This window comes from Gadus morhua, chromosome 16 (genome assembly GCF_902167405.1).
Source record: "Gadus morhua chromosome 16, gadMor3.0, whole genome shotgun sequence".
Taxonomy (NCBI): domain Eukaryota; kingdom Metazoa; phylum Chordata; class Actinopteri; order Gadiformes; family Gadidae; genus Gadus; species Gadus morhua.
This window is the reverse complement of record NC_044063.1, coordinates 25,081,618-25,102,481: the sequence shown is the minus strand read 5'-3', so window position 1 is coordinate 25,102,481 and position 20,864 is coordinate 25,081,618. Positions and strand designations below refer to the sequence as shown.

The 20,864-nt window shown below is 40.4% G+C and overlaps 4 protein-coding genes across 9 annotated transcripts in view; 1 reads left to right on the top strand and 3 right to left on the bottom strand.

Moving 5' to 3' along the window:
* The window catches only part of sgsm2 (small G protein signaling modulator 2), a 72,514-nt gene extending 63,756 nt beyond the window's left edge, over nucleotides 1–8,758 (bottom strand). Inside the window, exons 1-2 of one of the 2 annotated variants that reach the window (XM_030381895.1) lie at nucleotides 8,219–8,758; nucleotides 81–156 (exon numbers count right to left, since the gene is read on the bottom strand). In XM_030381895.1, the coding sequence (XP_030237755.1) occupies nucleotides 81–156; nucleotides 8,219–8,278 (136 nt within the window). In that variant the 5' untranslated portion in view covers nucleotides 8,279–8,758. The remainder of the gene's footprint in view (nucleotides 1–80; nucleotides 157–8,218) is intronic. The other variant, XM_030381896.1, reaches the window with a different exon arrangement.
* A 1,057-nt stretch (nucleotides 8,759–9,815) lies between these two features.
* On the bottom strand, nucleotides 9,816–14,751 carry tnfaip1 (tumor necrosis factor, alpha-induced protein 1 (endothelial)). Of its 4 annotated transcripts, none has more exons than XM_030381900.1 (9): nucleotides 14,529–14,702; nucleotides 14,282–14,325; nucleotides 14,115–14,194; nucleotides 13,667–14,004; nucleotides 13,179–13,348; nucleotides 11,739–11,822; nucleotides 11,475–11,527; nucleotides 11,081–11,276; nucleotides 9,816–10,464 (listed from the first exon to the last, which is right to left on the bottom strand). In XM_030381900.1, the coding sequence occupies exons 4-9, from the start codon at nucleotides 13,893–13,895 to the stop codon at nucleotides 10,237–10,239; spliced, it is 960 nt and encodes a 319-aa protein (XP_030237760.1). In that variant the 5' UTR covers nucleotides 13,896–14,004; nucleotides 14,115–14,194; nucleotides 14,282–14,325; nucleotides 14,529–14,702; the 3' UTR covers nucleotides 9,816–10,236. The 4 variants fall into 4 exon arrangements, with proteins under 4 accessions (XP_030237760.1, XP_030237759.1, XP_030237758.1 ...); XM_030381899.1 differs by having other exon boundaries at nucleotides 14,144–14,194; XM_030381898.1 differs by lacking the exon at nucleotides 14,282–14,325 and having other exon boundaries at nucleotides 14,144–14,194; nucleotides 14,529–14,751.
* Nucleotides 14,752–15,119: 368 nt separating this feature from the next.
* On the top strand, nucleotides 15,120–18,858 carry ift20 (intraflagellar transport 20 homolog (Chlamydomonas)). Of its 2 annotated transcripts, none has more exons than XM_030381910.1 (5): nucleotides 15,120–15,233; nucleotides 15,800–15,936; nucleotides 16,043–16,128; nucleotides 16,259–16,362; nucleotides 18,135–18,858. In XM_030381910.1, exons 2-5 carry the CDS (start codon nucleotides 15,810–15,812, stop codon nucleotides 18,214–18,216), a joined length of 399 nt encoding a protein of 132 aa, XP_030237770.1. In that variant the 5' UTR covers nucleotides 15,120–15,233; nucleotides 15,800–15,809; the 3' UTR covers nucleotides 18,217–18,858. The 2 variants fall into 2 exon arrangements, with proteins under 2 accessions (XP_030237770.1, XP_030237769.1); XM_030381909.1 differs by having other exon boundaries at nucleotides 15,165–15,334.
* lyrm9 (LYR motif containing 9) lies at nucleotides 18,859–20,490 on the bottom strand. Its single transcript, XM_030381911.1, has 4 exons — nucleotides 20,362–20,490; nucleotides 19,627–19,781; nucleotides 19,337–19,429; nucleotides 18,859–19,251 (listed from the first exon to the last, which is right to left on the bottom strand). Exons 2-4 carry the CDS (start codon nucleotides 19,750–19,752, stop codon nucleotides 19,234–19,236), a joined length of 237 nt encoding a protein of 78 aa, XP_030237771.1. The 5' UTR covers nucleotides 19,753–19,781; nucleotides 20,362–20,490; the 3' UTR covers nucleotides 18,859–19,233.
* Nucleotides 20,491–20,864: the final 374 nt, after the last annotated feature.

Here is a 20,864-nt window from a genome sequence, read left to right as displayed (position 1 = left end):
AGGAGAGATAGCTTGGGAGAGACAGAGACTGATAGAGACCAGACTGGGCGAGGACAGGAGATAGAGGGGTTTGTACTTACTACAAAGAGCTATGATGTGACTGCTGTCTTCATGGACAAACTTCTTAGTCACAGCTTCCTCCATTATCTGCTTCACCTGTAAATGAAAAAAAAACTGTGTTTAAAATAGAAATGCATACAAATGAATCGAAACGGCTGAAGTTAATACGTATCGGTTTATCAGTATTAAAAATTTACTCATAACTATCATGTGTACTACTGAGCAATGATATTAGCACAAATTCCTCTTGGATAAGGCACTTAAATCATAATCAGCTTCTGTGTTTAATACCCTTACATACAGGTTGAATTGGTAATACTTCTAACATTATTCAAGAATAAGTTTACTGTAAACAAGCAAACTGTAAACAACATAATATATATTCAAAAAAAAAAGTAATTTAGGTTTCAAAATACCATAATTATGTTCACTGGGAGATAGTGGTTGTAATGGACATTAATCATATTTTTCACGGTAGGCTTTCATCGTCAAGTTCATTATTTTAAGCTCCTTCTAAATCTGTGCTTGTCAAATAGTGGCATGATTCTCTAACCCTGCCAGTCCTAATGTTCCACAACCTTTATTTATGAATTGCAGTGGCAGTGCTTAAGTCCCAAATTTCCCTCCAGTTCCCATCCCAAAAGATTATACTATTGCTAAATATACTAATCCCAAACAAGTAGGCAGTCCATTGAATTCAATCTAGCAGGCGGTCTTATTACTTGCTGTTAGTGTTCATTAGCAGCTCCTCCTATTGGAGATAAAGTTTTGCCGATGGTCTTGCTATCTCAATCATATAAAATTCCATCTAGTTCCATAATGTTGATTTTTTTAGTTCAACTTCGTTCAACGACTTTGACATTTTCTAAAACAACGCATCTAAGCAGGGTTAGATACTAGAACAACAGCTTACATTTTTGGCCTGGCTCACTGTTTTTGACATTCATTAATTAGAGCCATGTCTATAACTTCCGACTGAATTCCATCTAATTATCAAACAGAAGGCTTTAAATTACTCTGTTATGTGATGTAACTGCTTAAACCACAGTGCAGGACTGACTGTAGAGGCTGAAGCACATTGATTCAAGGAAGTAGAGAGGCTAGAAAGGTGGGGAGAATCACTTCCTTGAGAAACTCAACTTCCAACTCATTCAAATATTTAATTGATCTGCCTTTCCTACAGAAACAACCGCCCATGGAACCCAAACCAGATTGAAGAAGACCTGTTGTGTGATCAGATCATATCTTAAAAACAAATGATGACCATTACTAACATTACCGTATATTATGTATTAAGCATCACCATAGAATTTCCCTGTATTTGTGCAGGCAAAGTTTGGGTACTTTTGGTGGGATAAAGTAAGGGATCGAGGCAGCTACCATTGGTAATCACAGTTTGAGCAGCCAACTACTGTTACTTATTCTGAATTGACGCTAATTAGCGCATGCACACCACTTAAATGCCCTAGATGATTTTCTACTTTGGAGATGCAAACAATGAACCCACACACAATTATTTACAGGTCATTCAGAACACTGAGTTGGCATCATACATCGTGGCAAGAGCTGAGCACATGGAATCAAATTTCGCAGGGAAGCTTTATACTCACAATGAATCAGTAAACTGATATGTGTCAGGAAGTTGCTCAAAGCTACCTAATCGATAACCACATCTCAGGTTGATCGAGGGCATGGATACATCAGTTGTGTGAGATCGAATTGGTCAATTATTGCAGAGCTGTAACAAGACTAGCTGTGGCTGGGTTGTTTTAAACCATATTAGTATGCATCAATAGTATATATTATCTGTCGACTCTGGCGATCTTTACGAATGTTGAACACAAAGGTGATCAAAAAGTGACATCTTACATCATATGCGTAGACATCAACATCCAAATCTGGATGATTCATTTATGTTATTATGTCTGTGGCCTAAATAATTGATGGCAAAGAAATGTCGCTGTGAGGGTTCTCAAGAGTTTTTTTATTGAATGTTTTGATCCAATATATATTAATTCCAGTGTAACAAGCATTCAGTCTATAACGTCAATGTCCTTTGGTTATTTATGATAGAGGCAGCTCATCTCATCCAGCTCTGAGCACTTAATATCATGAGGGTGTTTTATGGGACTTCGATTCATGTGTGTGTGTGTGTGTGTGTGTGTGTGTTTGAGGAGGGGGTGTTCATAATGGTCAGAAAACTGAATATCAAATGTTCCACTCATCCCCACACCGCAGACAAGGAAGAACAAAAGTAAGCAAACGGTTTGTTGGTTCATGAACAGCCACGCGTGCACACGCTAGTACACACACACAGCCACACACTTACGTTTCATTGGAGGAAGGCTTTCCTATTTGCTATGTGCATGGAAGCCTGTTTGCAGAGTAAACTGGGCTCTAAGCACTACTGAGAATCCAGAAACTAATGGCTTCTGGCCGTGTCAGAGGGGAGAGCTCATTAGGCGACAGGCTGGCTGTTACATAAGGACACATTTGCTCTTGGCTCTTTATTTCACACTTGTGGCTCGGGCTGGGTCTGAGGCACAGCGCATCAACAGGATGCTGCTGGCCCAAACTGAACAACCTGGAAGCAATGAGATGAATCCCTGGAATACTCCCAAAGCCATGGTCGTGGAAGTGCGCAGTCAATTGCCTTTTAGGCGGTGTCCATTTATGTAAGGAAACTGGGCTTGGTATTTGCAAGTCGCACTGCAATGGCTATTGTGCTATATCTTCATCTGTCTATTCCCTCAGTCATTTCTGGCCATTTTTTGTGCTTTTGCTTTAGTTTTTTGCAACATAATGTGGTTATATCTCATTGTGCTGTTGTCAGCCGGATGCAGGGAAGCCAGCCTTAATTAGGTTTGTTATTCATGTTTTATTAAGGATGGGCGATAACGACGGGTTGGGTGCTGTGCTGGGATACAACTGACCGCTGGCCTGACAAACAAGTGGAAACTGATCAAGGCCTTTACCAAACCAACCCACCTTTGTTTGACGTGACTTAAAACCATGAGAGATATCTGCTCAGAAACATGCAGTGAAAATATCCATGTTGCAGAATGTAAAAGGTACTCCCAAGGTTTTGAGTCAACCATCTGTATTTTCGCATTAGCAGCAAAATACAATCAATGACTTCAAATACTCAAATACTATTGAATGGGCATTGAGTTGGCATTCTTTCACCAATAATACCATTTCCAATCTCATTCTTAAACCTTTGTTTAAGACGGAATCTGTCTTTGTTAGTTAGATAGTATTCGAGATGCCCGCAATATTGTACACACAATTGTGAATATGCATGCAGTTGATATTAAGATATAGGCTTGCTTTGTATTATCTTGTGAAAATCGCAAACATAGAAGGAAATATTCCCTCTATTATTTTCAGAGGGTGGAATAGCCCTTCTCCTCTGCACCGAAATACTTATTTTGGGGAGGAGGAAGGATAATGTTGTTTAGCCGTGGGTTGCAATATGGAAACCAAAGCACCGCAATAGAAATAAATAAAACGGCATTAGATACAACTGTCTCAGAAAGCTTGCCTTATATTCTTGAGGCCAAAGTTGTACTTACATTGGATTATATACAACAATGTGTATGTATATCTGTAAAATTCCTGAGTAAATTGTGATGGCAGTCTGCCATCATTTGAGATGGGAATTAGGGATATGGCCTAAAATCCATATTGCGATATACATTGCAACCTATTGCGATAACGATACATATCACGATATATAAATCATAATAGAACCATTTCAGAACAGGTTACATAGACTCTAAGGAAAGCCAAACTGCTAAATGTATAAAACAAAAGAAAGAAACTTAGTAGGCCTATGTCGTTTTGAGAACGTATATTGTGCAAAACTGTAATCATACAACATAATGTTGTAGCTGCAGATACTTTAACAAAGAAAAAAATCTTCTGTGTAATGACGTATGCTTCTCTTAATTAAATTAAAACTGGTGGTGTCTTGTTAATAAAGAAACGGATACTGTGAATTAGGGAAATACGTATTAGGCATGGCTATTTTAAATAAAGAAAAATCTTCCAAGATACTTGATATTAAAACATAAAAGGTGCAAAGTGAACTCAATTTTAAACTTAACATGAAATTAGGGCAATCACCAGCTCCTCCGTTTCGCTTTCAGCCATATTTGCTTAGATGACGATGATGCGTTGAAGCCGGTTGCAGCTCATGGCTCTTTAAATTTCGAGGGTCGCGGATGATGCGTTGCAGCCGGTTGCAGCTCGTGGTTCTTTAAATTTCGCGGACGATGCGTTGCAGCCGGTTGCAGCTCGTGGCCCTGTTTAAATTTCGAGGGTCGCGGATGATGCGATTGCAGCCGGTTGCAGCTCGTGGCTCTTTAAATTTCGCGGACGATGCGTTGCAGCCGGTTGCAGCTCGTGGCTCTGTTTAAATTCCGCGGGTCGCGGACGATGCGTTGCAGACGGTTGCAGCTCGTAGCTCTACCCATGACCCGCTCTTTATATTTCGCGGGTCATGGATAGATCGCGTCAAACATGCATTATCGCGATAGGGCAATATAACTAAAATCTCTATCGTAGGCCATTTTTTATCGTTTATATCGTATATCGTTTATATCGCGCATTCCTAATGGGAATGCTTTTTTTACATCTAATGATCTACATTTCCAGAGGCTTGAGCAATTATTTGGTATTTTAAGTCATTAATTCATGTTTGATAATACCTTTGACATACAACTGTCTCAACATTTTTAATTAGGCTACATGAGACTATACCTTCCTGCAGAAAAAGCAATTAGAATGACTCCAAGCGAAAGAACAAACTATATAAACTATATAAAATATACTAACTATTTAAAGGGTAAAGGGTTATTTTAAAATTATATTGAAACAACCAAACTTTGAATGGTTTATAACTTTTTAAACAATTATGGCTAAATGGTGGTGAATACATTTTTTCCCCAGAAAATGGCAACATCTTTGAAACGCCGAAATGTATTACAGGGCTAAATGATAATACACTTCACTGCACCAATATCTGATCTGAAGTCTGCTTTATCATTGTCAACGAATCGCTATAGTGACAAAGAAATAAGGACAAGATTGGGGTAACACCCTATAGTACTTGTGGACAAAATGAGGTAACAAACTTTTCTCCTGCAGACAATTTTCAAAGCCAAAGGCTAGTATTTAATTTTATTCTTTCATACACTCTATCAAGGATTTTGGATTAAAGTCATTATTCTCCCATAGTCATAAAGTGTCAGGTCATCGTGTCCATGTCATCAGATGCCTTTACACTCAGACACCTGGAAAAGCCTGTGAGGAGTGGGAGTAATGCAACACCTACTATCTAATGGTAGCCCTCAGCCACACAAATGATCCTTTCACTGTCACAGCCTTCAAATCACTAAGTATGATAACGTCGGCACCTACCAAAAGGCCTGTCCCCAAAAAAGACACATCATAACTCTCAATACAGCTGTATTGAACCTCCTGCTATTGCTATAAGTCAGAAAGTCTTTACTAGCTTGCAGACAGTGCTTCAGCATTAGCTTTTTAACAAAGCCCACCCTGATAGTTTGGGCTTCACAGCTGTAACAAAATCAACACTTGATGCGTTCGTAAGGTCTGCAGGAGAGACCCGCGGATGCTTGCTGTTGCCAAGCGATACCAATGTAGCCGCCTGTAGATTGGAAAACATCCTTAAAAAAAGAAGGAATAGCCAGGCATGTATATAGGTAGCGTTTGATTCAATGCTATGTTGAACGTCCAACATTTACAAAGTAAATACAGCTTTCTATAACGCAATGAAAAGTGCAAATATATATATCTGTCAGGATATTGCAAAACAAACAAATTGGCAATGTTATAGTTATACCTATAAAACCTGAAGCAATGCAGCTCTTGTTGGAAAATGTAATCCTAATAAAACATGTAAAGGTATAAAACAAAAGCTACAAGGGGAGGATTTTCACCACCTTTATTCCTTAGGCCAGTGGTTTTCAAACTGTGGGGCGCGCCCCCCCTGGGGGGCGCCAGAGTACTTCAGGGGGGACGCGACGTGAGAAAAAAATAAACCCGAAAAAAACCCTGAAAGTCGATGATTCAAATCATCAGTCGTACTTCAACTGTAGAAGTAACATAACTAAATCAATTTTCAACCGTTTATCTTCGTGCAAACCATTTAACAAATCTACACACTTGTATCTTCAATAATATCTAAACAGAATTTCGATATCATTTAAAATTTCTTGAGAATCACAGTTTTAGTTTCATACCGCTTCGTTTTCAGCTGTTTTCATTGAAGACGTCAGCCCATTCTGATACACCTACTTCTAGACATCGTAACTCATTCATTTTTCAACCGTTTACCATCGTTCAAACCATTAAGCAAATCTACACACTTGTATCTTGAATTCTATCGAAACGAAATTTTGATAGCATTTATACTTTTTTAAGAATCACAGTTTTAGTTTCAAACAGGCATCGTTTTCAGTTGCTTATAATAATTTAGGTCACCATAGCAACGCCGGTAAACAAACCCTGCTGAATAGTAGAATCTCTGGACTGAAAAGGGAGATCTGATTCGACTGGCAGTTTACACAGATTAAGATGTTCAAATGTATTTAAAAAAGGTTAAGCTAAAACATGCTTAGATAAAGTTGTTAAATTGTGTTAAGAAATGTGTTTAAAAACGCACAAAGATGTAATGTTTCAGAATAACGTTTAAAATGTTTAAAAAATATGTTTAAAAAATATGTTTCAAATGTTTCAAAAATATGTTTCAAATGTTCCGGGGGGGGGGGGGGGGGCTCAGCTGAATTTTTTTCTCTGAGGGGGGGCTCACTCTCTCACACTTTGAAAACCCCTGCCTTAGGCGGTTTACCAAAACTATAATTTCTAAGATGTTTCTAAGATTATGTATCATATAAAAAAGACCGGCCGGGACATCTTTCAAAATGCATACGATACACAACTGTATTCATTCAAACACACCTAGCCTATCACATTTAACGTTATGAAGAAGTCAGTATTTTTTTGTGAGCCAGTACCCAAATCTCACGTCCTCCATGTTCGTTGTTTGGATGAAAAGACACATATTTATGAGCAAACCGTCCCCAGTTGTACGTTGCACACATTGTTGGTAGCGGATTTATTCACGTATTCATAGATGCATGAGGGGTGAAGGACTTAAGAAAACGTTGATATTTCTGAAGTTCATTGAGTCAATGGATTAAATCAATTCCAATATAGAACATTTACAGAGTAAAACTAGGCTGATGCAGGATAGTGTTTGCGTGTTCAGTGCCCTCATAATTGATTTAAAAAAAGCTTTTCTGATTAGCCTACTGAAAGACAAAGTGAATTTTGGTCTCAAGCTGTGCCATTATTGTGCCACTAGAGGGGACTAGGGAGACGGGTCCCTATTATAATTGTCAGCAATAAAGAACAAAAGATTACAGGCCTGGTTTTTCAAACATATTATAATAACTTTGCCTTATTACTACGGGTGGGATGCATTATTGATGCAGAGAAGCATTGATCGTTTATAAAGTAGCACATCAGTCAGCTTTAAACCAATACTGGTTTATTAAGTAGGCTATTAAATATTAATTTTGTCGCGATGATTCCAAAAGAAAAGTGAAACTTAAATGAATAAACATCCATATCCATTTCACAATGAGAACGCATGGACGGAGATTTGCAGCAGCTAAAGTAAATGTGGCCATATGCCATTACGTGAATATCAACTGTTGGTAAACTTATCCAACAGCATATAAGTAAACAAATGACACAATCAATGATTTTAACCCACACACACACACACACACACACACACACACACACACACACACACACACACACACACACACACACACACACACACACACACACACACCACAACTGTCTCTGCACAATTGAATATAACGAGAAAAAAAATAAAGTAACCACGCACAATTAAAACCAAGAGCTGACGGGTCTTGCACACGCAACACATCTGTCATAACACTGAGACAAAACAGAACCCGTCGTTTTAAAACCTGCAAAACACATCACGCACTCGATGATCCAGCCCCTTGCTCTGTGGAGCCAACCCCCCGCTGGCTCCACGGAGCAGGGGTCTGGATCATCGAGCTCAACAGGGGCGTTTATCCAGACCTCCTACCTCTCGTTTCACGGTCCATAATAATTTCTCTTTAAAGCCTTCCTCGGCGGAGGACCCCATGGCTGTGAGTCTGCCGGAGTCGGCCCACGAGCGTCCGCGATGAACGAGCGTCCGAGATCTGAGCTCAGTCAGCACCGTTCCCCCCCTTTTTTTTTATATATCTATTTACTTATTTCCTCCTTCCTCATCCTCACACCCGAAGAGCTTCCACTGACAGCCGGACACTGACGCATCCTCATCGGTGTGCCGCCGCGGAGCGCTGCACGGAGGAGCGTGTCTTCACGTGCCTCTCGGAGTGACGCGGAGAGGAGCAGGATCCGCCTCTCGCGCGTTATTGATCAATGGACTAAATCACTTCACGCTCCCAGAATCCTCCCAGCATCATTGAAGCTCACAGACGGTTATTTTTAGCGTTTCTCTAACTTGACCGAGGAACCACAACGTCGCTGGTACGGTTTGATTGCCGTGTTTTGATTATTTGAACGGAGTCCAATGCAAATACATGTGTAAACACAATAGTAAAGCAAATTCTGGTCTTCTCAAACACCACGTTGCAATTATGTGATTAAACACACAAAGCATCCATTTGAATAAACGGACATCCTGCAATCCTCCGTCAAAATAAACTGTTGCCATGATAGCACATTGTTGCGTTCAGAGCTTGTTATTCGAATGCATTCAGCGTGCATTAAATAAGCTTCATGAAACCAAGGCATTAAAAGCTATAAATAACTTCATAAAAAAAGACTGTGCCCACCATCCCCTTATCAGATGTGATGCCAAATTTGGCTTCAGCAAAAAAAAAAAAAAGTTTGTGACGTCATGTCGGCATGATATGGAGCAACTTCCATTTGGTGCAAATTCACCGTTTAGAGCTGCTGCCTCACGGGCTGTCCACTCCACGCACTTATTAAAAACCATTGTCGCTAGCTGCTCTGACTCCGGACCGTATGTACGGTGTTTGTGTCACCGAGGGCTGTTAACTGTTTGGAAGGTTATTACAAGCGGTGTGGCTAGGAGTCCTACTGTGTTTTCAAAGTGCTATTGGACTCAATTGTCGAAAAGAAAAATATAACTGATGAGTGCAGTATGAGGTTAACTTCTACAAATAACTATTGCTTTGAAACCATTGCATGAATTGTGTCAAAACCAGGATAAAAAAAGAGCACAATTCGTCACAATTCCTCTTCACTTAACATATTTTACTTGTCTTTCTTTTCTGCTTGCGTTCCATTTTCTTTGATAATAAATTATTAAATATATTATTAAGCAAAATGTTGTCAGGTAAAACATTTTTTAGGCATTAGACAAAACTGCTTTAAAAAAATGTTTTCAAATATTTTTTAATATTTTTAAAACCAACTCAGACTTCAATGAATCTTATGTGCAAAAGGTATTAAGTGTCCTGTTACTTTGTTCATCTTTGAGAGACACACACACACACACACACACACACACACACACACACACACACACACACACACACACACACACACACACACACACACATATACATAATTAACCTATTATAAATGTTAGGAAAATGTGGTTGAATTTGGAAAACACTACTAAAGAAACATTTCCATTAGCAAAATACTTCATTCATATGAAACTCTTTATTCATTCACAAATCTTGCCACGCACTAGAATCGGTTGCACTAGAACATGATTGCAATCCTCCTCCGCATTTTTTGACACCAAAGTGCATATTAGCATCAGATCATAACCCTAGACTCACAAGGTTTAAGCAATTGGAAGCAGCAATTTTGAAACCTCCAAATTAAATAAATACATTGGGGTTATAATTATGTCGACAATGCCATGCGGCCTCAATATATTTTGTAAAAAGGTTTGATTTTAGCTTTGTTAAATTGTTATTATTTTGTACTATTGCACACAGTGGTGCAGGACCTGATTTTTGCAACTGGAAGAAAGGCAAGTGTGTGTGTGTCTGTGTGTGTGTCTGTGTCTGTGTGTGTGTGTGTGTGTGTGTGTGTGCGCGCGCCACAGTGACGGCTTCAGTGTCCTAGCGGCCGGTCGTCATAGGTGCTGTACCGCTTGACGTGGGTCCGCCGGACTCGCTCGCGAAGCTCCACCCCCGGCACGTCGTCTTCCTCGCTCTGGGAGCCACAGGGGGCGTGGCACCGGCGGGTGGCCTCCAGGAGGGTGTGGTCGGGAGCGGGGGCGCTCTCGTACAGGAGGGTGTTCAGGGTCTCCTCGTAGATCCGCGCGTCCGGGAACTCCACCTGGTGCCGGGGACAGCGGAGCCGGTGAGTGTGGGAGGGACACGCCCCCGGTGTCCCTCAGGGGGACAGGCTCTCCTCCTCCACGGAGCTCCGGTCCATGCGTTACACTTTTTCAATGTGTCACCTTAGCAACTATCATATAACACTATCCACTTATTAAGATGAGCTTTATTAAACCCTCTTAATGACTAATTAGATCAAGTACGAAATAAATGATTTTCCAGTGATATTCAGCGGCCTTCCTGATAAACAACACATACGGAATACATAGATGATGGTGATTAATGAATGGTTGCAGTTCAGCATTGTTCTAGTTCAGGCAGCAAACCTCCATGTAGCTTGTAACGCTCAGTCAGAAAGCTTTCTTTCTAGGAACAGTGCCACCAACTTCATCTTGTAATAATTACAGCTATGAATCAAAGCACTAAACACATTCGTTATTGCTTCAGTTTTACCAGCGAGTCCAATAATAAAGGACTGAGCTTTACAACACACTGTGTTAGAACATCCTGGGCAATCTTGTTTATGTTGGGGGCTTTCCTCCCCCACGCCAATGTGACGCACTGAAACAGATGTTCCACTGGGCTCTTTTCAGACACAGTGAGTTGGGCGGTACCTTGGTCTGCTTCTTCTCCGTGGCGTAGAGGATGGAGGTGCAGCACACCTCGGCCAGCTTGCGGCTCTGGCCGTAAAAGGACCAGCAGCAGATCTCGTCTCCGATAACGTCCTTGATGAAGAGGATGCGACCGTTGTAGCGCATGGACAGTCTGTCGAACAGCTCGATGTTCTTCAGCATGTTGTCGTCCGAGGTGCTGATTATCGCAGGCGCAAAAAAAACAATGAGGGACATAATTGGTCAATAATTTACTCCACCACGGTGCCCACGGCTAATAAAGACTTGATTAACTCATACAATTTGAGCTTCGGAAGACCGGTCCTAAAGGACCGAAGACTGAAGTTAATTAACTTCAGTCTGCGCCAGAAGGACATTGGAAGTGCCGGTGGCTTACCTGGTATACGAGTACTTGTTATTGCTTCTGTTGTACACCAACTTAACCACAGGCTGACGGAGAGAGAAGGCCGGAGGACCAATGTGCAGAGAATGGCAAAGAATAACGTCAAGTTAAGATTCAAAGTGAGGAAAAACTCAGCTCCATCAAATCGGTTGTAGTCTGACAGTACATTTCCAAGGTAAGGTGTTCTTTCGAAAGATGTAACTGTTATGTGAACATTTGACATGACACGTATCTCCACCCAACCCCTCGTCAACTCACCTTGGTACATGCCTCTATGAGCCTCTCTTCCTCCTTCATAGAAGTGATTACAGGTATGACACACTGTGCCTGCTCTTCGTTTTCCTGTGCGAGAGTGTCCAATCAGAGAAAGACATGTTAACAGTTACCACAGAACACTTCCAAAACCTAATATTTTATTATGAACTACAGGAAGCCTGTTGAGACCAGAATGTGAGTTTGCAAGCTCAAGACGGCCTCAAGAACCTAGCTGAAACTGCCTTGAATGTAGATGCTCTATTACCCACAAGGAGAAAATAAATATTTATAGATACGCAAATGGGAAAGGTTCACATGGTAAAATCCCAAAATACAGCCTATCTTATGAATGCAACCAGGTCTTTATTTTTAAATGGATGCACAGGAAAGGCATTTGATGAATGAATGCATAAAGAATGTAATTGTAAAGAAAGTGTGGTTACCAGATAGCAGATAATTGGTATGCTTAGCCAGCAACTATCTGACAGTCAATCTAACTTGTAGCAAACAGCAGCAATGCCCTGCAGCCATAAATACAATTCAATGAGCAGCAAATCAGTTTTAAGTAGTCGTTTAATGTCTTATCTTTCACGCCCTTCTCTCCTCAGGAGAAAAGTACTTTACCTTCCTGCTGAGAATCAACACTTCATCGTCAGATAGACATACGTTTCTAGCTCTAACTGGCCAACAAGAAAACCCCCCGAAACAAACCAAAAAGACACCGGGTGCTGACAATGAGCGGGAGGGAGGCCTTGTAATGCTCATTCATATAAAATCACGCATGGGGAAATGAATGGGAGCCGATGTGCTTGCACAACTGATTTGCCATCTTGTCCCCATGGAAACAAGTAGATCTCCCTGAAGCCTTGGAAGCCCCGGCGCTGCTTGTCAGCCCAACAGGCATTCCGGCTGAACATCTGTCAACGTGATGAACACCCACTACAACTCGCCTCACACCGACGTGCACAGCAAATCGTATTGCTGGTGCCAGCCTGGAGGCCCAAACACGGACACACTAGTCCTGGACCAATAAACTTTTGAAAGCTGAGCGGGGCCGTTGTCCTGATGCATGGCTGATTCGCTGATGCGGTCACATCAAGCGATACAGAAGAGTTATTAGACAGCCAGAGAAGTGCAGCTTGGTTTACGTCGTTATCTGCCTCCCAAAGAGACAAACGAGATGACCATGATAGCCTGCTGCAGTAATATTTATTGTTGCATAAACCTTACTGTAACCACACAGAGAATAATGCATTCAAATATTGAGTGATACAAGTGATGCAGTCATAGTAACCCTTTCTCTAGTTTTTGATTCATTCCCCAACAAAGGGGATGTACTCGTGTATAATTATAAGCTAATAAATCCAACACACATATTGTGTCGACGTGTAGGCAGGACATCTGTGTTGTCTGTGTCTTTATTGCATCGTATGCAATGCTGACCTGCAGACTGCTTTGGCACAGCTCCTCCAGGCCCTGTAGGAGGTAGAACTTGGCCTCCGCTAACAACTCCAGGACAGCTTGGTGGCCTTTGGGCAGAGTAGCCGCTCCCTCCCGCAGGTAGCCCAGGATGCTGCCAAAGTGCTTCCCACTGCGGTCAATCAGGATCCAGCCTGGATGCAGAAATAGAAGCAGTCAAAGTGAATTACAGCTGGGTTATATCGTTCACTTCAGTTGCGGGGGTAGGGGTGCTAAATTGTGCCAATGTTGTCATATTTTCATCCTGAACTGTATAACCATACATAGTTTAACTTTTAGATCTCATGGTTTCTGCAAGCACATACTTCAATGGTAATTAGATTTTTTAAGTATTGACTTTGAAAATATACAACTTTATCAAAGAGGATGCACTAATATATGGAATGAGGAGTCTAAACTTGAACTCGAAAATGGACCAAACGTTTTGAATGTTTTTTTCAGCAGAGACCAACCTTCTCTATCGGTAAAGACTTCCTGCTTTCCACTGAACATGGCTTTCAGCATGGAGTCCTGTCTGGTCAGCACCTCCAGTGTAGTGTAAAACAGGGTTCCTCCCACATTTAGTCTGACATACTTCCCAGGGCCCACCGCAGTGCGGCTGGTGCAGGTCTTGGTCTTGGGGCAGGCTAGAGGAGGGTCATCCAGAGTCTGCGGCGCGTGTAGAGCGCTTGCACCGGACATATCTTTTCGGAGGTAGATGACCACCCTGCAGACCGAAGTCCGCAGGTCCCCCGCCGTGGTGCCGGCTACTGGGGAGGCCGCCACAGCCTCTCCCCAGTCCAGCTCATATCTAGGGGGAGATTTGAAGGGAGAATTGCACTACTCTTTAGGATGCTTCTGCAAAGTACACCATTATTAATTATAATAATATTTGACAGATCACCCAGGGCATGTGCTTACGTTACAAGGCAAGGGAGGATGTCACCTACCCCTACTGATATCTCTTTATGGTGTATCCCTTTACAAGGAATGGAATGTGGCTGGACAGGAAAATAGATCAGAGTTTTTCCCACATTAACATCACACATTAACACTGCACATAATGAACGGCTACTGATGGAGCTTACCTAGATGTATTGAATTGTGAAGTTAGAACTCCAAAAACATAAGGCTACAATAAAGAACATGTCATTACCGTTTGATGACAGTATAGATCGCTATAAACATTTCGTCCACAAAAATACCAAGTAAAACATAAAATGTACGTCAGAATTGTACAAACCGAGCAATTTAAAGGCAAATGTGGCGAATAAATAAAAGATGAGGATTAGCTGTGATCACTGTTGTGATCATAACTAACATAACTTTACCTACCCAGACTTGACGTGTTATTTCTCTTCTTGTTCGAAAACGGCACACTTTATAACAGTAAGGGCTCGCAAACATAAATACTATTTGGTCTGAAGTATGCCAGTTATTAAAATAATGTCTTATTAGGTAAAAAATTAAACATCAGCCCACTGACTAGCCATTAGCCAACGTGAGTATCTTCTTCTTTTAGGTTACCCAGCGTTGATGACCAGAGTGCGGGGATCTGTTGCCCCCTAGTGAGACGGACAGGTCAGTTTCGATATATCTTTATAATAAATAATAGCCATGCTCTTGTTAATAACTGCTGTCAAGTAAATTTTGCTTTTTGAACAGCTCTGGTCGTAAAGTTCCCAATCATTTTCCACATGACTGATTGATTGAAAATCGTTATATGAATAGTTTTAAGCCTGGAACCAAGCCAATCATTCCTGAGGGTAGTTTTATCCATAAAACATTTATTTTGATTTTTTTTTAAATAAATAAAAAGGAAAATGGAATAAAAAGCAAAGGTACAAGACTGCGTGCATTATTTTTTTTAACGAGTGAAGAAACTACTCATCCCACAAACCATTGCGAGATATAAGTCCCGCCCCATGGAGGAGGAGCGTCGTGTTTCCTTGGCAGCCGAGGTGGAGAAGTCCGGTCCGTCACTAGAGATGCCACATATACGCCAAACAAAGTGACTTGTGTTTGTAACGCCATTAAAAGGTAAGTCGGCTGTTCCTTCGCTCGGCCCAACGTTACAAACAGACCGATAAGCCGGCTCAGTCCGCCACTTCACTGGGGTCCGCTGACGTTTACAGCCAGAGGTGAGACGCTAACAATAGCGTCGTGCTACGACGATAATGTGTTATACTTTACCCCAGACCCTGTTGTTATGGACGAGGGTTGGATGTGGAGGTGGAGACACTGAGATGCGCCTACCGCTTATTTTGGTTAGCCATGGTGCTGCTCTTGATCAGCACACCCTAATAATATTATTGTGAATGGTAGTGTTTGTAAAGAGATCAGATTAATCTAGTCGAAAACCACGAGTTTTTCATTCTACAATGCTACCCTAATGTCACTTCTTCGGTATTGGACGCATGAGTTTCAGAAGCATATGGAATCACGTCAACGGTGACCAACCATCAAAGAATAAGCAATTGCCCTTATCTCTTGTTTTAACCTGTGAGCCACCACCACGGGACTGTAAATAATAACACAGTAACAGAGGGCGACTCTTCAGACAAAAGGCTATTATTAATTCTGTATTTCATACATTCAATTCACAGTACTGCAGTCATGGCCAACGACCCCCTGGCAGAGGCTGGCTTTCATTTTGATGACCTCAACAAGCTGAGGGTCCTGGACCCTGAGGTGGGCCAGAAGACGTCCGAACTCAAGGAAGAGTGCAAAGAGTTTGTGGACAGTAAGGACATCTTGTCCACACCATAACATATCTTGTTTCTTTTGTTGAGACGAATTGGTAAATGTAACACAATCTATCGTGCTGTTGCATTTATCTTATTTTGCAGAAATTGGGCAATTTCAAAAGATAGTTGGAGGTCTCATAGAGTTGGTAGACGAATTGGCCAAAGAAGCCGAAACGGAAAAGATGAAGGTAAGAGAGGCCATTCAGCATATTGTTATTAGTAAAAGTAAACCACTTTAACCTGAAGCATATTATTTAAATTTTGTCTGCCTTAATTGCTTATCTATTACAATACTGTGTTCTTAACCCTTTTGCCTAGGCTATCGGAGCAAGGAACTTGTTGAAGTCGGTTGCGAAACAAAGAGACGCTCAACAGCAACAGCTCCAGGCTCTCATAGCAGAGAAGACGATGCAGCTTGAAAGGTAAGCATTGGATTCTAGCATCCTTCATGACACAACATTGAATAATACAAACCGCATTGCAGAATATGAAAAAGAAAATCCATTCATCGGTGATTCAGTGAGCAAGTTGACAGAAATTGTAGGTGTACTGGATGTGCAGAAAATCAATACAATAGGATTGGCTCCATACCAGATCTATAAAGAACCGTTTAACTGTACTGGTAGAGATTTAAAAGGTGGACTCCTACAAATATCTCTGTTTCATTATTGATGACTCAGTCTTTCAATTAACACATTTAAAATCTGACCAACAAACTAAAGCCGAAACATTGTAATGTTTTTCAAAATTAGTCTTGGTTTACTTCTGCATGCAGAAATATACGTACTACTGCTACATTTATTACAGTCCTCGATTTACAGTGTAATTTTATGCTACTTTGCATCCACTGAAAGTCTGTTGATGGCGGACATGGTATACCATGGGGCAGTAAGGTTCCTTACCATTGCAAATGCAATGACGCATGAATGACACAATTTGTTCCCCTCAATGGTTGGTCCTCACTCTAGCCAGGCACTGGCCCAGCCACTTGCAGACTATTATTTATAGTAAGTGTCTGGTGGGGCATTATCTCTATCTGTTCCCAATGTACACAGAGCTAGGGAAAAGGGCTTTACTACTTTTCCCCTTCAATGTGGACCTTGCTCTTTCATCAAAGGTCTAGAGTTATCCTCTCTAGCCTGTAAATGTCTTAAAGGGAAACTTCACCCATTTCCATAAAGCTTTGTATCGTTAGAAACCCACTCATATTTGTCAATGGTCGTGCATCATTCCCTTATTTTCTGGGGAGATTGGATAGATCCGTATCGATCTCCAACACTTCCTGTTTAAGATGACGCAATATGACGATTTTTGCTTGTAAGTAAATAGGAAGTGTAAGAGGGGAGGATTCTCGTAAGACTACAACCACTAGTCCCACCCCTCTATAGAGGGTGGGACCCACTGACGCTACAGACCTATTAGAGCAGTGCCAATGGGTGGGACTTCACCAGCAGAAACTAACATCCACAGCGTCTGAAGCTAAGCTAACAGAGGCTGTTGATAAAACTGAAGTACAATGAAGGAAGGTACTGGATCTGACATAGATGATGGCACCATGCAAAAGTTCACCATTTCGAAAGGGATACAAACAATGACTAATTCACTGACTTCACCAACTAATACTCTTCACTGGGAATGTTGTGTTAAATGATTTTCAAGCAGTCTTGCGTATGAGCTTGGTAGATGGAACAGCGAGGTGTCCGATAGGCGGAGATCTAGATCAGCGGGAGTGGCCAGCGAAGCTGTGCATCGTGGGAGTTGTTTGTCTTCAATCCACAAGCTCCAAAAAGTCACTTTCTGCCTTTTCTCGGCCAAGACGGCACCAAATTAGAATTTTATTTTACGACTACATATAGGACCCAATTTCAATACATATTCATGCCTCCACCGGTGAAATGCTCCTTTAAGTATTCGCCCTCCTGTTGAATCTTTATAAATGTGATTCATATTTTTCCCTCATCTGTTAATACTGAAATGTGTTATTTGTGTGTTGAAACTTTACATGACTTGTTCTGCTGTTTTATCATGTCTGTACACGTTTTCTTAAAGATTTTAATCTCAATTCCTGCAAAGGTATAAAATAAGTAATTTGCAGACGAGGGAGCCACCTGTATTGCAAGGCTCTCTGTGCGCAATTTTAAAAGGCAAATTAAGAAAGAAATCAGCATCGATCATGTGCATGTGTTTTTTTCAGATACCGAATTGAGTATGAGGCGCTGTCTAAAGTTGAGGCGGAGCAGAATGAATTCATCGATCAATTCATTCTCCAGAAATGAGCACAAAGAACAAAGGTATCCGGAGAAATCGTCTGTTTGTGTGTATTGTGTGTTTCCAGAGTGCCTGTCCTTTTGTTGGTTGGTTTTCTATCAGCGATAGATTTCGTAGAGCAGCAAACAATGACATCATTCTTATTGTAAGGCAATCCAAGAGCTTGTGCTACAGCCAAGAACGTATTTACACCACATTTATGTGATTATATCAACTGAAGGACATCTGCTGAACTATGCCCACAAAGGGGAATATGTTTGACTTTTCCAATTAACAAATAAACTATTTATCAGGTACTTTTGAAATCGAACCATTATCATTTCACCATGTCATACAAGCAAAAGATGATGCTATTTATATACAAAGAAACATATTTATACTATTTATACTGCAGAATTGCTGTTTCTGAATTTATTAATTTTATACCAATACAAAGGAGCATGTGCATGCAACTGTAAATAATCTTTAATACAAATTACTTTATATGCCTTAGGCCTCTCTATGGCCTTGTGGTCTTATGCTTTTACTTTAATTCTGTAGTGCAAAGTAATTACATTATCTTCCTTTTGTGGTCTTATGATTTCTATGTATACTGCTTATTTCCTGGATGGAATATGGTTTCACTTGAATAAATGTACTGTAGAGAATTCTCCAAGTGTTTAGCATCATTTATTTATATTCCAACCTGTACAAGGTTTAAATGGAGCATACATCATATCCAATTTTAAAAAGTTCTATATCATACATTTCACCACTTCAAACAGATTATCTGGGTTATTTATAGTTATTTGACACATATTTTAGTCCCAGCACTTTCATACTAGATTAGAGATAATGGTGTGACATTATATTAATCTTTTGGCCCTGGAAAGATCTGAAACTGTTGTATCTCCTTTCGCTTTCTGCAAGGAAATGGGACTAAGTGAAATGTCTGTCAGGCAAGTCAAACACCGACCTGTATATTTAAAGCAGAACATCTGGTATTTTACAAAACAGCTCCAGTACGGATTTCCAGTTTGAGTAGCTCACTTCTTCTTTGTATACTGTTGAAAAAAAACAAAGAAAACATGAAACCTTGCCGAATACCCAGCATGTTTTCTTCAATGTGAACGACAAAGAAGATCTTACCTTATCAAGGATCCAGTCAGCATCCGCTAAAGACCGGTGTATAATAGTTTGTATTCTCTCAGGGTCATCTTCATCCTTATGACTATTATATCCCTGCGGTGACACATCATAAGTGATAGAATATTACATAATAAACTATATTTAGGGTTATTCTAACAGTCACGCGTTTTTCCAACATATTTGGAACAACAACAACCATACAACTTTGGGAGATGACCGAATCACTTAATAACCTAGTGCATGCAGTGTTTAAACAGCAGTGCATTGGAAGAGACGGCTCTGTGCCATACCTGTCGAATAGCATGACGGTAATGTTGCTGCATTCCAGGCGACGGTAATTGCTTGCAGCATCTCAGGAGGTAACGATAAAGGTGGACTGGTGTCTTCACCAATTCAGATCCTGCTAAGGGTGGCATTGCACTCGTGTGTTATTGTCAGATACTGTCTGTAAAACAAACAAACAAACATGAATACATAATATTATTAGAGATAAAAGTTGTTTAAGACTTTAGAGGCAATATAACTTATTAAAATGTACTTATGTGTAAGAAATAGGCAGATTTGTGTTCATTGACGAAATGCAGAACCTAAATACATAATTTTTTGCTGTATAAAAAGCAGCCCTATTTTTTGCTGTATAAAAAGCAGCCCTATGCAATAAAGTGATGGTTATATAGTTAAATCAATATAATAAATACAATGATAGCATGGCAAAAGATGGGTAGACAGATGTATGCATAATCCTGTTGACTTGGAGTGTATGAGAACAACAGACTATAGTAAAAGTACATTGACGTTAGGAATATCAGGTTACAATAAGATATCCGAGAACAGGATATCAACTTTAAAGACACCATTACATATTTGCCATTCCATGCTGTTGGGATGACATTAACGTCATTGACTGACCGTCGCAAACACCGGTTCACTGGTCTGTGTAGCTTGTACATGAACTTATAACCAGGTTCATCAAGTTAAAGTGACGTCATCAGTAAGGCATCGGTGTTTATTATTGTAATACTTACTTATTCTTCATCATATATAGGTCATCATATGCATTGCTGCATCTCGGCCTCACTACGCAGAACAAGGGACTATAACATAAACAGACTCAGAGCAGACTCTTCTTTACATTTTATAGATATTTGGGCAAAGCCAAAGGCTGGCCTGTACTGCCACCTACCGTGATCAAAATGATTAGACGCAAAATGTGATTTTATTTTGGCGACTAGGTGTAATACAGCGCCACCTATTGATGTAGAGTGGCTGATGATTTCATGACATTTAATTTATATCTGAGATCATCTTTTTTCAATTTGTATCATTTATATTAAAATAATAATGCAAATACACAATATAGGTCTATATATACCTTATCAAATGCACATGTAGTAAATGTAGGCCTATATTGCATTCATTATATTGCATGCATTGTATTTCATATGTTTTACCATATGTCCTGATTTATTTTATTATTACTTTGAAATATTTATTGGCTGTTAACCCTATTCCCTACAGACCATGGTGC

Bases quoted from the DNA above. Each gene is read 5' to 3' on its own strand.
- tnfaip1 (XM_030381897.1), bottom strand. From the start codon at position 14,600: ATGTTTGCGAGCCCTTACTGTTATAAAGTGTGCCGTTTTCGAACAAGA. The intron at 14,005-14,114 runs GTAAGCACATGC...ATCTCCCCCTAG, and splicing joins ATCCTCCCTTGCCTTGTAAC to ATATGAGCTGGACTGGGGAG. The intron at 11,823-13,178 runs GTCAGCATTGCA...ACTCTCGCACAG, and splicing joins TGTGCCAAAGCAGTCTGCAG to GAAAACGAAGAGCAGGCACA.
- ift20 (XM_030381910.1), top strand. From the start codon at position 15,810: ATGGCCAACGACCCCCTGGCAGAGGCTGGCTTTCATTTTGATGACCTC. The intron at 16,129-16,258 runs GTAAGAGAGGCC...CCTTTTGCCTAG, and splicing joins CCGAAACGGAAAAGATGAAG to GCTATCGGAGCAAGGAACTT. The intron at 16,363-18,134 runs GTAAGCATTGGA...TGTTTTTTTCAG, and splicing joins AAGACGATGCAGCTTGAAAG to ATACCGAATTGAGTATGAGG.
- lyrm9 (XM_030381911.1), bottom strand. From the start codon at position 19,752: ATGCCACCCTTAGCAGGATCTGAATTGGTGAAGACACCAGTCCACCTT. The intron at 19,430-19,626 runs GTATGGCACAGA...GTGTCACCGCAG, and splicing joins ACCGTCATGCTATTCGACAG to GGATATAATAGTCATAAGGA.